This window comes from Chionomys nivalis, chromosome 13 (assembly GCF_950005125.1).
Source record: "Chionomys nivalis chromosome 13, mChiNiv1.1, whole genome shotgun sequence".
Classification (NCBI taxonomy): Eukaryota; Metazoa; Chordata; class Mammalia; order Rodentia; family Cricetidae; genus Chionomys; species Chionomys nivalis.
Window position 1 is genome coordinate 62,010,248 of NC_080098.1, and position 14,416 is coordinate 62,024,663.

The window sequence follows — 14,416 nt, forward strand, 5'->3', positions numbered from 1 at the left end:
CCTGGGGTACACACCTAGAACCCCAACATCTGGGGTACACACCTAGAACCGAAGCACCTGGGGTACACACCCAGAATCCCAGCACCTGGGGTACACACCTAGAACCCCAACATCTGGGGTACACACCTAGAACCGAAGCACCTGGGGTACACACCCAGGATCCCAGCACCTGAGGTACACACCCAGAACCCCAATACCTAGGGAACACACCCAGAATCCCAGCACCTGGGGTACATACCCAGAACCCCAGCACTTGGGATACTGAGGTAGGAGGATTGTGTAAAATATTTACTAATTAATTGGGTTCCCCCCAAAATATAGGCACTGTGTTATTATCCTACATTGCTGTATTATGTCCTATACTAAATAAAGCTATTTCTTTTACACTTTAAAGGAAATTTAAAGAATGGACACAGGAACACAGGCCACTACAAACACATACCATCCAAACATCAAGAACTTTTCTCTATGATAAGTTTGGTGTTTGGGTTTTTTTGTTGTTGTTGTTGTTGTTTTCTGTTTTGTTTTCCTGGGCAATTTCAGCTCCACAGCTGGAGAAATGCGTTTGCATCCCTGCCCCGTGACGAGCATGGTCCTGGATGCAGGAGCGCTCAGATGAATTATACACGGTCCTCATCCTCCAGCATCTTTGCTCTCCCTCCGTAACTATTCAGAGTGGGAGATGCTTTGATTAAGAGACACTCAAAGGATACAGTGTGGGGGAGAAACAGATCATTAACGGCTGCCCGGAGGAGGTGTGAACAGAGTCCAGAGATGAAAGGAGACTGGAAACATATTCTCTTTCATCATTTTACCTTTTGCTAGGCAGCAGCATCCCTCACGTTTCTGGAATTTTCTCCCCCTTTAAATATCCACAGATACCTCTCACACCTCCCTCAATGACAAACTGGGTTACAGGATAACTCCTGTTCAAGGGGCTGCTGAGTTGTTTGGCCTGAGATGTGGGGGGCTGTCAGTCACTGTCCTCAGCCCACTCCAACCCCTCTTTGTGTGTGGAAATGGACAATTGGGATAAAAATGGAAAGAAGTCTTCTCTCTTAGTTTTGTGAGCAGGGATGACTTATCTGAAAAATAAAAGGGGCTTTGGTTTGGTTTTTAATAGACTACAAGGATAAATTTATCAATATTAAGGGCAGAAAGTCAGAATTTTAAGTTTTCTTTCAGTTAATTGAAAAGCAGAGAGGGAACCAAGCTTGCTCATTGGACTGCTGCCCCTTCAGCTTGCACAGCACATTGGCTCACCATGCTCTGTACAGATCAATCCGTGAGGAAACTCATTGACTCTCTGCCCATGCGTTCTCCCCCTGGGAAGTAAAGAAGGAAGAGAATTAGTGGTTTTAGCTCTGTTTCCCGGAGCTCACTTGTCCTCTGAATTCCTGGGAACTCTAGGTAACTCTCTAGGTTGGTATTGTATCTGGGAGGCTATGGAGGAAGAAGCGGTGACTTCGAGGAACTTGGGTCAGCTCAGTTTGGGCATCTGCCTTTTGTTTGATCTGTGCTTTTGACCAGTCATCTGCTGTCTGCACTCCTGATCCCTTATATATAACGTAGAGATGCCCTTGCTCATCTTGCTGGGCTTGGGGACGCATCTGTTACTTTTCTCATCGATGGAACAAAATGCCTGATAAAAACCAAATTAAGGACTTTTTTGAACTCATAGTTTGAGCCACAGCCCATCATGCCACAAAGTCTTAGTGGCAGGAGCAGGAGGCAGTGGTCACGTTGCAGCCACAGTCAGGAAGCAGAGAGATGAAAGTGGCTGTCTCCTCTTCCGTCAGTGCAGGACACCAGCCATGCCATCACATGTAGGGACATCGTAATTACAGTTAACCGTCTCTGGACGCTCCCTCACAGACACGCATGGAGGTGTGTCTGTTTGGTGGTCCTAAGTCTGCTTAAGCTGATAATCAAGGTAACGGTCACGGGAGAGAATGAATGATGCTGAGGGAAGTGGGCAGAGAGGATTGTCCTCAGTAAACACAGGGCGCGTGGAGGAATGCCGGGCTGAGTAAGTGTAGCCGTGAGGATATTCGACCTGTGGCAAGCCAGTCCCAGCTTTCCATACGACCACCCGGGAGTAATGGAGCCATTCTCTTCGGCAGGCGTGGCACCGTCTGTGGAAGCCTTTGACAAGCTGGTGAACAGTATGGTGGCTGAGTTCTTAAGGAACAGCAGAGTCCTTGCTGGGGATGTAGAGACGCATGTGAGTATTTCCTTGTCCCTCAGATGATCCCGATGGCGTCACAATGTCTCTGTGGTTACTTTTCCCTTCACTTGTGCAGTCATTTACGTATCTGCCCTACAAGAGTCTACCGAGTCAAGCATCCGTGGGCACTGTTCTAGAAGCCAGGAGTTCAGGGATGAATGAGACAAGAGTCCTGCCCCACCCCCACCTCGTAACTTTTTACCTTTGGGAAACAAAAGACATGCATAACTATACAACGAACTGAGGTATTATATGTATGACCTAAAAATTAAGGGAACAGACAATGATGTGGAAAGTTTTGGAATTGGGGTTGTTGGTTTAGGGGCCGTGTCTCAGGAGGTGACATTTGAGCAGAGATCTTAGTGGAGAGAGGGAGCAGAGGGCTGGTTATGGAGCAGGGTGGTCCAGATAGAGGGGAGGGTTAGGGCAAACCCCTGAGGATGCTGGAACATGCTGTTCCCAGCAAGGCAAACAGCTGCTGGGGAGGTAAATTAGGGAGAGAGGTAGCTTGGAACCAGAGCCGGATAGGACATGTTAGTCACAGTGAAGGACTTCCATGTATGCTTGGTGTGACAGGAAGCTACAAAGGGCACTGAACAGAGGATTAGGGTGAATTCCTGTCACTTTACAAAAAACTCCCCCAGCAGAATTGACTCAGGCACCCTTTTTCCTCAGGGTCAGACTGAGGCTATTACTAACACCTGTTGGGATGTTTCTGTCATCAGAAAATAGAAAGTGTGGGCATGGAGGTGGTGAAATTGGAACCCCCGGGTTCTGTTGGTGGGAAGGGAAAATGGCACGCCCGTCAGAGAAAATGGATTGGCAGTGGAGTAAACGTATGAGCTCTCATTCGAGCACGTACCCCAAAGCGATGTAAACAGACTTTCAAAGTGGCCTTTGTACCCCCGAGTTCAGAACAGCCTGAGCCACAACAGCCAAGAGGTAAAAGCAGCTGAAGGACCTCTGGGAGGCAAATGCATCAAGGAAATGGGTTGTCGAGGTGCAGTGGGATGCTATTCCACTTCCAGAAAAGAAAATCCTGGTATATGCTATAAGATGGGTGAACACTGAGGACATGGTGCTAAGGGAAATAAACGAGACAAGAAAGGAGTCCACTATATGAGACATCCAGAGAGGCAAAACTAGGATGGGGTCACCAGAGGCAGGGATGGGAGGCAATGAGGAGTTGTCTAATGGGTGTGACCTTTCTACTTCCAAAGCCTAGAAATCCCACGGCAGCGGGAGTGTAACGGCACTGAATTGCTTGGCTAGAAATGGCTAAGATGGCAAAGTGCTCTCGCCATTTTATTCTCGTGTGTGTGCATGCTCATGAGTGTGTGGCTGCACATGCAGCCATGTGTGCATGTATGTGGGGCCAGAGGTCAATCCTGGGTGTCTTTTCTCTGGTGAAATCCACCTTGGTTTTGAGACAGGGTCTCCCTGGGGCCTGATGCTTACTGAGTGGACTAGGCGGGCAGGCAGGCCAGCAGGAAAGCCCCAGGGGTCATCCTGTCTCCCCTTTCCCGGCACTGGGTTTACAACTGTGCACATGGCTGATTTTTAACACGGGTGCCAGGGATCAAATGTGTTGGTGAAGCCAGCCCTTTACTAGCTGGGGTTTCTCACCAACCCACTTTCTTACTGTATTCTTAAGTCGTTATGCAAAGCAATGTGTTTCATTGTGACATTTTCATACCTGTGCGCCACTCCACTGTGTTCCAGTTTGTGCCCCTCCCCTGCTGTCACCCTCCGGGACCCCTGTCGCTCGGGCAGGCTCCCTTCCTCAGATTTCCCTACTTTCTGCTCTTACGTCACAATATTCCACTGCTCTCTCTCCACCTTCTTAATATCTCTTCCGCCACTGTGATCCCCTTTCTAACCCACACACAGACACACATACACACACACACACACACACAAATGCAATTTTCTTATGTCGTCTTCTAATGACTTTTTTTCCAAGTACAGCCTGGGAGAAAGGAAAAAATATCCTAGAATCTGGAAATTCCAGATTGGAAGAGATCGTTAAGGATGTGTGTCTGATCTGCTAGCTACAGACAGTTTCATTCCCCAGCAGTTAGTCACCGTTTACATTCATAGCAAAAACACCAATCAGGCCAGTTAGAAACTTCAGGATAAGTGAAGCATCAGGCTGCTTTTCAGGGCTCTGTCTCGGAGGATAGAAAACCAACTCTTCGTCCCTAGATGTCTCTCCATCAGATGATCCTGGCAAAGATGCTTTCGACGTAGGTTTATAGAAAATCCTATGCTTGAACAAAGTCCTTCGAGGCCAGGAAAACCTCCTCTACTGATATCGTACTCAGCACCCAGCACTGGTCTTGCTGGGGGGTCTGGTAACGTCACCTCACAGTGTATTTGCTGCCACAGTTGCCCCCCACTATTCTTAAATGTTTCTCTTGAAATACTCATGGGTGGAAAGGGGGAAGGTTCGGTCCATCTGCGGTTCAGGGAACTCTATTCTGAGACAGCCGCTTCCACGGTTCCTTACTCACAGTGAACGCCACACCGGTGTCTTTACACTGACCCTTTGATATCTGGTTGTCTTTATTTCTGTGAAGGTTTATATACTGCGAGATAGTGTTGAATGTCTCATACTTGCTGGCACAGTCTACGTGGAAGCTAAATACACATGTCCCCAGTATGAAGTTCTTGAGTGATGCTGTCTCGGTGATTCCCGACTTGTGACCTTCAGTTGCTGACTTTATGTTTCTGGGGTAGGACAGTGCATCTGATCTCTGGCTAATAACATCCCAGGGAACCCTTGGTAGACACTTGAGTCGGAGAACAGGGAGGCTTAGAAATCAATACTCGAGTTTGTGTTTTTCGGAAAGGGCGGCTTTGCAGAGTGAGCCCTCCCATTGCGTGGTGAACAGTCCCCTTTGAATTCCTTTGCGAATACAGAGGTGTAAGTATAATTGGATTTAAATGAAGGGTTCTCTCCTCCCCACTCATCAGCTTGTAAACAGTGTGACTCTAATGAAAATATGTTCTCAATAATGAATATGCAATGTCTTACAAGTGCCGTGCTTATTTTTAATAGAAGGGAAGACTGAAAAGAGAAACAGGGGGAGGGACTAGGGGAGGACTGGAGAAGAGGGGGGCGCCCAGGAGAAGAGAAGGAAAGGAGAGCACAGGAGAGAAAAGGAAAGGAGGAGAGGGAGAAGAGAAAACACAGGGGAAGCGAGAGCCAGGGGGTAATAAAAGAGAGAGGCTTGTCATCTGAAAACTTGGGCCCAGCTCTGTAACACAAAGAAAAGCGCAGGCAGCCGGAGCCCATCTGCCTGTTGCTTTAATGATGTGAACAAGCAGTTTAGGTCTGCACCCTCATAGAGCCCTGTGTCATCGGAGTTAAGCCTGCAGCTGCCAGCTCTCCAGTGAGCCAGAAGTGGGGGGGGGTGAACTTTGTTCCAAGATCACACCTGTTGCCTCGAAAAAGGAACGCTCCCATACCTGATTGTACAGTATGGAAACCTGAGAAGGAGGCCAGCACGCATCATGTCCAGTCCTGTCCCCCGGCTTAGCAGCTATTTCACAGATACTAATCATGAGTACAGGCAGGCAGGCAATGATTTAACGTCTATCTCCGTGTGCTGGCTGCTGGTCCGGCTTTAATTTACCCAACACTCAATAGCCTATTGACAGAAGAGACCACAAAAAGGGGGAATTAATGGTGACAATTAGGACATTCTGCCGAACCCAAGAACATAACAGGTTTAGAAAAGATTAGATCTGCCTAAGCCTTCTTGTGTGCAACATAAACCAGGGGGCTTATTTAAATTACTCTCCAACCAGAGAACAATGCCACAGCCGGTGCCTCCTTTAGAAGAATAAACAATGCATAATTTTATGATAGATCTTTAAGGTAAATATGGTTTTGGCCGTGAAACGAAGGGGTCCTCTACAAACAGAGCCCATATATCACCAACGAGGTCTTGGAAGTCATGACCCATTAGCAATGGATTAGGGTGACTTGTATGCTGTGTTGTGTTGTGTTCTTGGTTTCTTTTGTAGAGACAGAGATAGAGCTCAGTTGGAGACCTGGATCTGTGCCTCCCCACCATATAAACCTCATGTGGTCGCAGATGCCTACAACAGGTCCCCAGCACTATGGAGATAGAGGCAGGAGGCTCTACATAGTGGGGTGGGGGGGTTGAGGCCAGCATGGGCTATGAGAGGCCTCATCTTAACAAACTAATCCCCAAATCAGTGGCATTGTTATTCCCAGCTTACGGAACTAATCATGAGCCTGTTGCTGAGTGACTTGATAGTTGCAAAGCAGCTGCCGGCGACAGCTGGAAGTCCTAAGTCCTTGAACATTTCCTGGGTGTGGAATATTTATTTCCTTTTCTTGATTAAAGTGAATTTAAAAGAAAAAGCTCATATTGATTGTTTCATATAATAAGAGAATCACAATTTAAACAAAAAGACAGTAAAATGAAACCAAGCATAGCCCATGCGTATAATGTAGACACACTGTGAGCCATGCTGTCTTTGTCTTCCTGACCTTGTAGGATACGCATTTTTAGACAGTTATTGGACAGCCTACCTTGATGGCTGTTGGGGTAGTGTTTTGAGACAGACGGTCATGTAGTACACGTTGACCTCAAATTTGCTATGTAGCTAAGCCTGGCTTTGAACTCCTGTCCCTTCTGAGTGTTGGGATTGCAGATACACACCCACAAAGGCTCACCATTGATGCCTCTCATCACTGTACCACGTGCTGAGAGTTCTAGCTGTCCACTTAATTAATCTATGGAATGGTTGGTTCATGTCATGCCATGTTGACTAGCAGAGAGATTCCAAGGGAAGCAAAGTGGCCTTCCTTGCCCTCTTCTTCAGCCATGTTGGTCTTCCGGTTGACTTCCGTTTTCCTGCTTGTTGTTGTAATTCATTTAAACACTTGCCTTTAGGAAGGTGTTTTAGTGATCACAAGCTGGCCAAACATGATCTCGATAGGAATTCTGATTCCAGGGCTCCCACATGCTATGAATCCAGCATCACTATCCCTACAGCTTCAGCTGTTAGTGACAGCCCCAACTTTCAGACAAGAAAACATTTGGGTATCATCCAAATTATGTCTTCTTTTATCCCTCCCTCGTTCTATTTCTCTTTTTCTTTCTTCCTTCCTCTCTTCCCTCCTCCTCCCTCCATTCCTTTTCTCTGTTATTTTTCCTTTTCCCTCCCTCTTTTCCATCCTTCCTTTCTCAGTTCTCTAATTTTCTTTTCCTCCTTCTCTCTCCTTTTCTCTCTCCCTCTCTTTCTTTCCCTTCCTTCCCTCCTTCCACCTGTCTGTCCATTTTCCATAGAAAAGAATCTATACTCTAGAGAAAATGATTAGTGTGGGGGCGGATTAAAGGACAGCCGAGATTTGCAGCACAGCTGGGAATCTGATCCCAGACTCCCCTCTGGCACTTTAGCTGATGCCTGCTCTGACTTTTTGGGCAGCTGTGGCTCCCATGACCTTTCTCCTCATGAGAAGAAAACAAGGTGGCAGAACGCAGGGCGGGCACAGGGCTGGGAAGAGGCAGAAGGCAGCGGGCACAGGGCTGGGAAGAGGCAGAATGCAAGGCAGGCACAAGGCTAGGAAGAAGCAGAGGGTCTCCTACCTCATGGCTTCTGTGCATCACCTCAGAGCAGTGACCGCAGAAAATGAAGCCCTCCGGGGTCTTCACTTCCTCTCTGTCACACAATCCAGTCCCGTCCAGTCATTACCATGCTGCTGGCTCCAGAGGTACAGAATTCAGGAGCACTCTCACGCCAGCCTATTGTCATTTCTTTCCAAGAACACAGAGACCTTTTAATTCTGCACTGAGGGCATACTTGGCTTCCAGATGTAGATTGACTCACAGCCTGTCAGGTCGCTACCCTTAGGTCACATGATGGTTAAACTTCATTGCCACACTGACTGGATTTAAATCACCATAGGACACATATTTGGCATATCTCTGAGGGAGTTTGCAGCAAAGTTTGCTAGGGAAGGAAGCCCCACCCTGAATGTAAGAGCACCATCCCAGGGGCTGAAGTTCTAGATGAATTTTTAAAAGGTTAACTGAGCACCAGCCTTAATCTCCCTCCGTTGCGTGTAGACACAAAGCGACCAGCTGCCTCACACACCCACCGCTATGGTCCTCTGCCCGGATGGACTGTGTCTCCTCAAACTGTGAGATGAAACCAACCATTCCTTCCTTCCTGAAGCTGTTCCTGTCAAAATTTTCGGCACAGTGGGGATAAAAGTAACAAATACAGTTTGCAAACCTTCCACTTAAGAAAGTTTTAGCGCCTTTAATCCCAGCACTCGGGAGGCAGAGGCAGGCGGATCTCTGTGAGTTCGAGACCAGCCTGGTCTACAAGAGCTAGTGCCAGGACAGGCTCCATAACCACAGAGAAACCCTGTCTCGAAAAACCAAAAAAAAAAAAAAAAAAAAAAAAAAAAAAAAGAAAGTTTTAGGCAAATTCCACCCATCTCTTGTTGAACATTCCGGTTTGAGATGACACGCAGAGTCCGGGGGATGACCAATAAGAAACTGGACTCAGAAGCAGAGTCTCAGTGAAGGACCGGCAGGCACCGCCAACCACTAGAATTGCCTTGTCTGTCTGTCAGAAATTAGCTGCCACCAAATATCCTGCTAGAATAACAAATTGGTCCTGTAAATGGCTAAGAAAAGCCTTGCTGCTTTACCTTTCTGGTATACACAGTAGGTTGCGTATTGACATTTTGTACATGTACGTATGGTGTCTTTAACCACACTCATTCCCATATCTTCTCTTGTCTTCTCACACCTGCTGACGTCTTCCTTTTCCACTAGTCTCTCCCACTTTCCTTCCCTCCACCTCCTCTCTTTGGTGGCAATTAATTTAATGAACATTGTTTATAGGAGTGTGGGGGAAGGGGTTTTCCTAGACTATCCCTTGAGTGCTTTTCTTCTTTTGTTTTTAGTAACTAGGTTTAATTTAACTTTTTGAATAAATAATGTATTTATTATTCAGTCAGGAAAAGCTTGAGTGAGCCAGTGGGATGGGTCAGTGGGCAGAAGCATTTGCCTACAAGCCTAATAACCTGAATTCAATGCCTGGGACCCCCATGGTGGAAAGAAAGAACTGTCTTTCAAAGGTCCACTGAGCCTCCACATGGGCAAAGTGGCACATGCATAGTGACACATGTGTGTGCACACACGCACACACACACACACACTGAATAAATGAAAAATAAATTCATTAATATAATTTAAGGGAAAGCTGTGTGTTAAAGCATACACCACTTTCCTTGCCCATCTCATCTTCACTCTGCTGTCGTCTGAATGCGTCTCCTAAAAGCCTTATGAAGGAAATTTAATTCCTTCATGTTGGAAGTGTGTTCCAGGGTGAGGTGTTCGTACAGAGGGGACAGAACCCTGGCAGAAGGATAATGCCTTTGTCTCCACGAGCATTCTTGTTGGGACATGGGCTGGGATAACATGAGTGTCCTTAAATTCTACCTCTTTGCATCACCCCCTGCCCTTGTGGTCTCTGCATCACCCCCCTGCCCTTGTGGACTCCGATACCCACTGACGCAGCGGGAAGCATCTGGGGAGTCTGGGTACCAGAGCACATACGTGGTGGAACCGAGAAGTGTGTGGGTCAGTTCTCTCTTTCCACCACGTGGGCCCATGGCATAGACCCAGGTTGTCAGGTATGTAAAGCCACCATCTCTCCAGCCCCAGTGTTTATGTCTTTAATGTGTTTTTCTTTAATACAGTAGTAATAAGATATAGATAGTGGTTTATCTTTTTAATGACTCTGTTCATTGTACATAACAGTGCATTTCGTAAGAGATTTACTCAAGTATAAAGTGTACTTTGACCTTGTTCACCCCGTGCACTCTCTTTTCTCCCACCTCCTGCTAATCCCTTCTGTCACCCTAATTTTGCTTCTACTTTCATGACATATATATAAAAATGATTTTATAGTAGAGAAATGAATCTTGGATAAATGGCATCACTCTGTAAAAGAATGGCATATATGGACAGTTCAGCCCAGGTCAGAAGTTTATTGCAACAGTGTTTGCAATGGTTGAGTTATGGAGGCAACGTAGGTGTCCAACGACAGAGGAATGGCAAGAGAATGCAGTAGACGTAAATGGGGATTTACTGCAGCCATAAAGAAGATGAAAGTTATTTGAAAGAAAAATGAAATCAACTGTAAACAGTCATATTAGATAAATCAAGGCAGTTTCAAGAAATGATTGTGTTTCTCTTATTTGTGGTTCTAATTTTATAGAGACAGAAAGCCATGTGTGCATAAGTGTGGAAGCTGAACTGCCTAGAGAAATAAAGGGAACTAATGGGGGAGGCTGAGGAGGAGGAAAGGAGATACGGGAAGAATATGCTCAACATACAGTATACATTACATGAAAATATCCTGTGTATGCAATGAGTAGACACAGTGAATTTTTAACATAAAAAGAAAGCTGTATAGGTAATCAGCAAATTTTTCCCTAGAGTTTTCTCCTCAGAATTATCCTCTCCTGCCAGGTGATGGTGGTACACATCTTTAATCCTAGCACTCAGGAGGCAGAGACAGGCAGCTGTGAGTTCAAGGCCAACCTGGTCTACAGAGTGAATTCAAGGACAGCCTCCAAAGCTACACAGAGGAAATCCTGTCTCAGAGAGAGAAAAAAAATGCCCTCTCATTGGATTATTTTCTTACAGAAGTTAAGTCACACTTCCAGGAACACAAAATAAGTGTCCCTTCCGTGGCTGTTCCCTCGTGTGGTCCTCTCTTGTCGCTTTCCCTCTTTCTACAATAGTGCCAGAGATTGGAACATTTACTGTTTGCCTTTTTTATTCACTTTGTTTTTGGGTATTGTTGTTGTTGTTTATTTTTATTTTTTTATTTTTGCTTTTGTTTTTGAAACCAGGTCTCATGTATCCTGGGTTGGCCTCAAACTCAACTAATAACTGAGGATTGCCTTGAACTGTTTTATTTTTTAACCTTGACCTTCTTCGCCCCCTGCCACTCGCTTCTGAGTGCTGGGTTTGCAGATAAATGCTACCATGCCTGTTTTATTGAGTACTGGGCATTGAACCTGGGGCTTTGTGTTCACTAGGCAAGCCATCCCGGTTCTTGTTTTTAATCTAAATTTTAGAATGATACTCTCACTTGCTTGGAGGACTTTTGTGTTCATGCTTTGTCCTAAAGAGATGACATCTTTGTATTCTAATTTAATTTAGATAATCTTGCTATGTCCCCATGAAACACACACACCATTCTCGAAATATTTCTTCAGGACACCGTATTCAGCATGCACAAGGAAAGCCACTGTCTGTCAGCTGTGTGGGTGAATCACTCTGATCCTAAGAGAACATGTCTGCAGATTCATTACTGCACACACAGAAACAGCAGACTTTGCTCTCCCATCTTGACTATAGTTTTCCGTTCCTAGTTGTATTTCATAGTAGGTTAACAATAATTGGATCATTTTAAAACATGACAGTTCACATGTATATTCGTAAGTATATGTTTATATATAAATGTTTTCAACATGTTATAAGTCAAATCTTTTAAAACATCCAATAAATACCTTAGTGATTCAATGAACTAATCATTTCTCGCTCATGCGAAGTTGCTGTATAGATGTATTCTCTTTCATAAAACTCTTTGAGGAAGGGCCTTACTCTGTAACAGGGGCTGGCCTCAAACTCATGACAGCTCTCCTGCCTCAGCCTCCCAAATGCTGGGAGTACAGGCCTGAGCCGAGCTTCTTGACTAATGTTTGACTTTTAGCTGTTTTAGTTAGATGTGACTTTTCAGGTCTGCTTGCCAAACACAAGGGTTACTGCAAGATTCAAGAAGCAAGGCCAGGCGGTGGTGATGCACGCCTTTAATCCCAGCATTCGAAAGGCAGAGGCAGGCTGATCTCTGAGTTCAAGGCAGCCTGGTCTACTAGAGTGAGTTCCAGGACAGGCTCCAAAACTGCAGAAAAACCCTGTCTTGAAAAAGGAAAGAAAGAAGGGAGGGAGGGAGGGAGGGAGGGAGGGAGGGAGGGAGGGAGGGAGGGAGGGAGGGAGGGAAGGAAGGTTAGTTTTTCTGCAGAGTTTGCTAAAATTGAATATTTAGGTGAATGAATCAAATTATTGATATGTAATTGAATCAATGGATGGGTTGATTTGCTGTAGCTGGTGATTTCAATTAAGCTAAGTCTAGACTAACAGTCAAAACTAAATGACCAAGCCAGATTTTTAAGCAATGAACTATTTAAAACAAGAGTTGGATTTTTTTTTTAATCTCTGTAGAGGTTTAACACACACATACACACACACACACACACACACACACACACACACACACGCAATCAGTGTTCAGAAGGATAGCTATCAGGCAAGAGTGAACTCTGAAGTCTGGATGCATAGGTTAAGAAATTAAACTTTTAACTGGGATTTCCCTGTGTATTTCCAATACTCAAATCTCCCTGGTTTCCTGAGAACATGGCTGCACGCATTTCTATAATGCTAAGCATCTGAGAGAGAGCCAGAAACCCCGCAGATTGTTTCAGCACATCCAAATGCAGATGTCCTGTGCTTTTCAGCCAGATGCTTCCCTCCCGCCAAAATTCAGCGTGGGTGTCATTTGCCCCAAGCCCTAGTGGAAGCCACAGATGGTGTGCCAAGCCATGGACAGGGCTACCCTGTATGCACTGTGCAGGCCGTGCCACCCCAAGCCTGTTTGCTAAGTGATATGGAAGCTGGAAGATGCTGGAGAGTTTCACAGCAACCCAGCAGGGTAGTTTGGAGTGTTCTAAATTTAGTAATTTGGGGGAAAAAACTGAGACCTTGTCTGGTTTACTTACATTGTATTTTTTCCAATATTTTAATTTTTACAAACCAGCAATGAAAAGGCAGAACATATTTTTCCAGACCGCACTTATGTTTGACAAAATGCTAGGAAGGAATCCTTCCCACCATGCTTTTGGTTAAACGACAATAACATTGAATGAAAAATGGTCATTTATTATGAATGCTGACACCCGGGGGATTGTGCATTTAATTAGAGAAAGGAGAAGAAACGGGGGTTTCTGTGGCAAGTCGGCCGCATGCTTTCAGCTGAATGGAAGCCTGGGCGCTTTTCAGCTTTCACTTCCAAACTCGCCTCTCCCTTCCCTGTGTGAGTGTAGAGTTACCGCCTTTGATGCCTGGCAACCATTGTGAGGCTGATCTTGGAACTCACTAGTGGGACACAAAAGACAAGAAAAGAGATTTTCTGTAGATAACAGAGTGGGATTAAAGGAAGCGTGGGTAGGAGAAGATCCATGTAGGAAGAAGGATTTGTCTCACTAAAAATAAAGTCTAGAAGGATAGTCACTGGACTGCTGACCGTGGGCATCTCTTGGAGGTAGGATTACCCAAATCTTCCGCTTTCTAAAAGTCCATGTCTTTGTACATTTTATAACAAGCATTCGGGACTACTACTGGAAAAGGAAGAAAGGACTAGTGAGTTCTAACGATAGATTTTGGGAGCAGTGTGTCCCTTGAAAGGAAATTTACTAAGAACACCAACAGCAATACAAAGGAAAGGAAAACTGAGCATAGAAAGGGCCCCTCCCCCAGCATATATGACTGCCCTGTGCCTGGGTGTCTGCGCAACTGGGCAGCCTGTCTTTAAGGGACTTTCCTTTCCTTTTCTTTCTTTTTTCTTCCTTTCTTTCTTCTTCACTTCTTCCTTGCTTTCTTGCTTTTTCTTGTTTCTTTTTATCTTTTTTTGAAAACAAAAACAGTCTTTTTTGTCTTATTCAACTTTTTAAATTTTTTTTATTTTACATGCATTGATGTTTTACCTACATATATGTCTATATGAGGGTGGCAGATCCCCTAGAACTGGAGCTCCAGACAGCTGTGATCTGCCATGTGGGTGCATTCAGTGCTTGTAACCACAGAGCCATCTGTCCAGCCCCGCAAGGGACTTTTCACAGTCAAGTGTTTATGGTAAGATCTGAGGGTTGATACGGGTGGATCTGGTTGGAGAGTGAACAGTATTGGCTGCCTAACTAATTTTTCTAGCGACTAGAGATCAACTTCATCCCCCTGCATCAACTTTATCTACCTATCTTGCATTTGCTTTACTGTGTTAGTGAGACTGTAGGTGATTGCCAAGGATTCTAACCCTTGTTGAGGCTTGCTATATATCTGGACACTG

At 45.3% G+C, this 14,416-nt stretch overlaps 1 protein-coding gene across 2 annotated transcripts in view; it reads left to right on the forward strand.

The window, feature by feature from the left end:
• The window catches only part of Cap2 (cyclase associated actin cytoskeleton regulatory protein 2), a 135,165-nt gene that overhangs the window by 24,051 nt on the left and 96,698 nt on the right, over window positions 1–14,416 (forward strand). For both annotated transcript variants that reach the window (XM_057788032.1, XM_057788033.1), the window contains one exon: window positions 2,124–2,224. In XM_057788032.1, coding sequence (XP_057644015.1) covers window positions 2,124–2,224 — 101 coding nt within the window. The remainder of the gene's footprint in view (window positions 1–2,123; window positions 2,225–14,416) is intronic.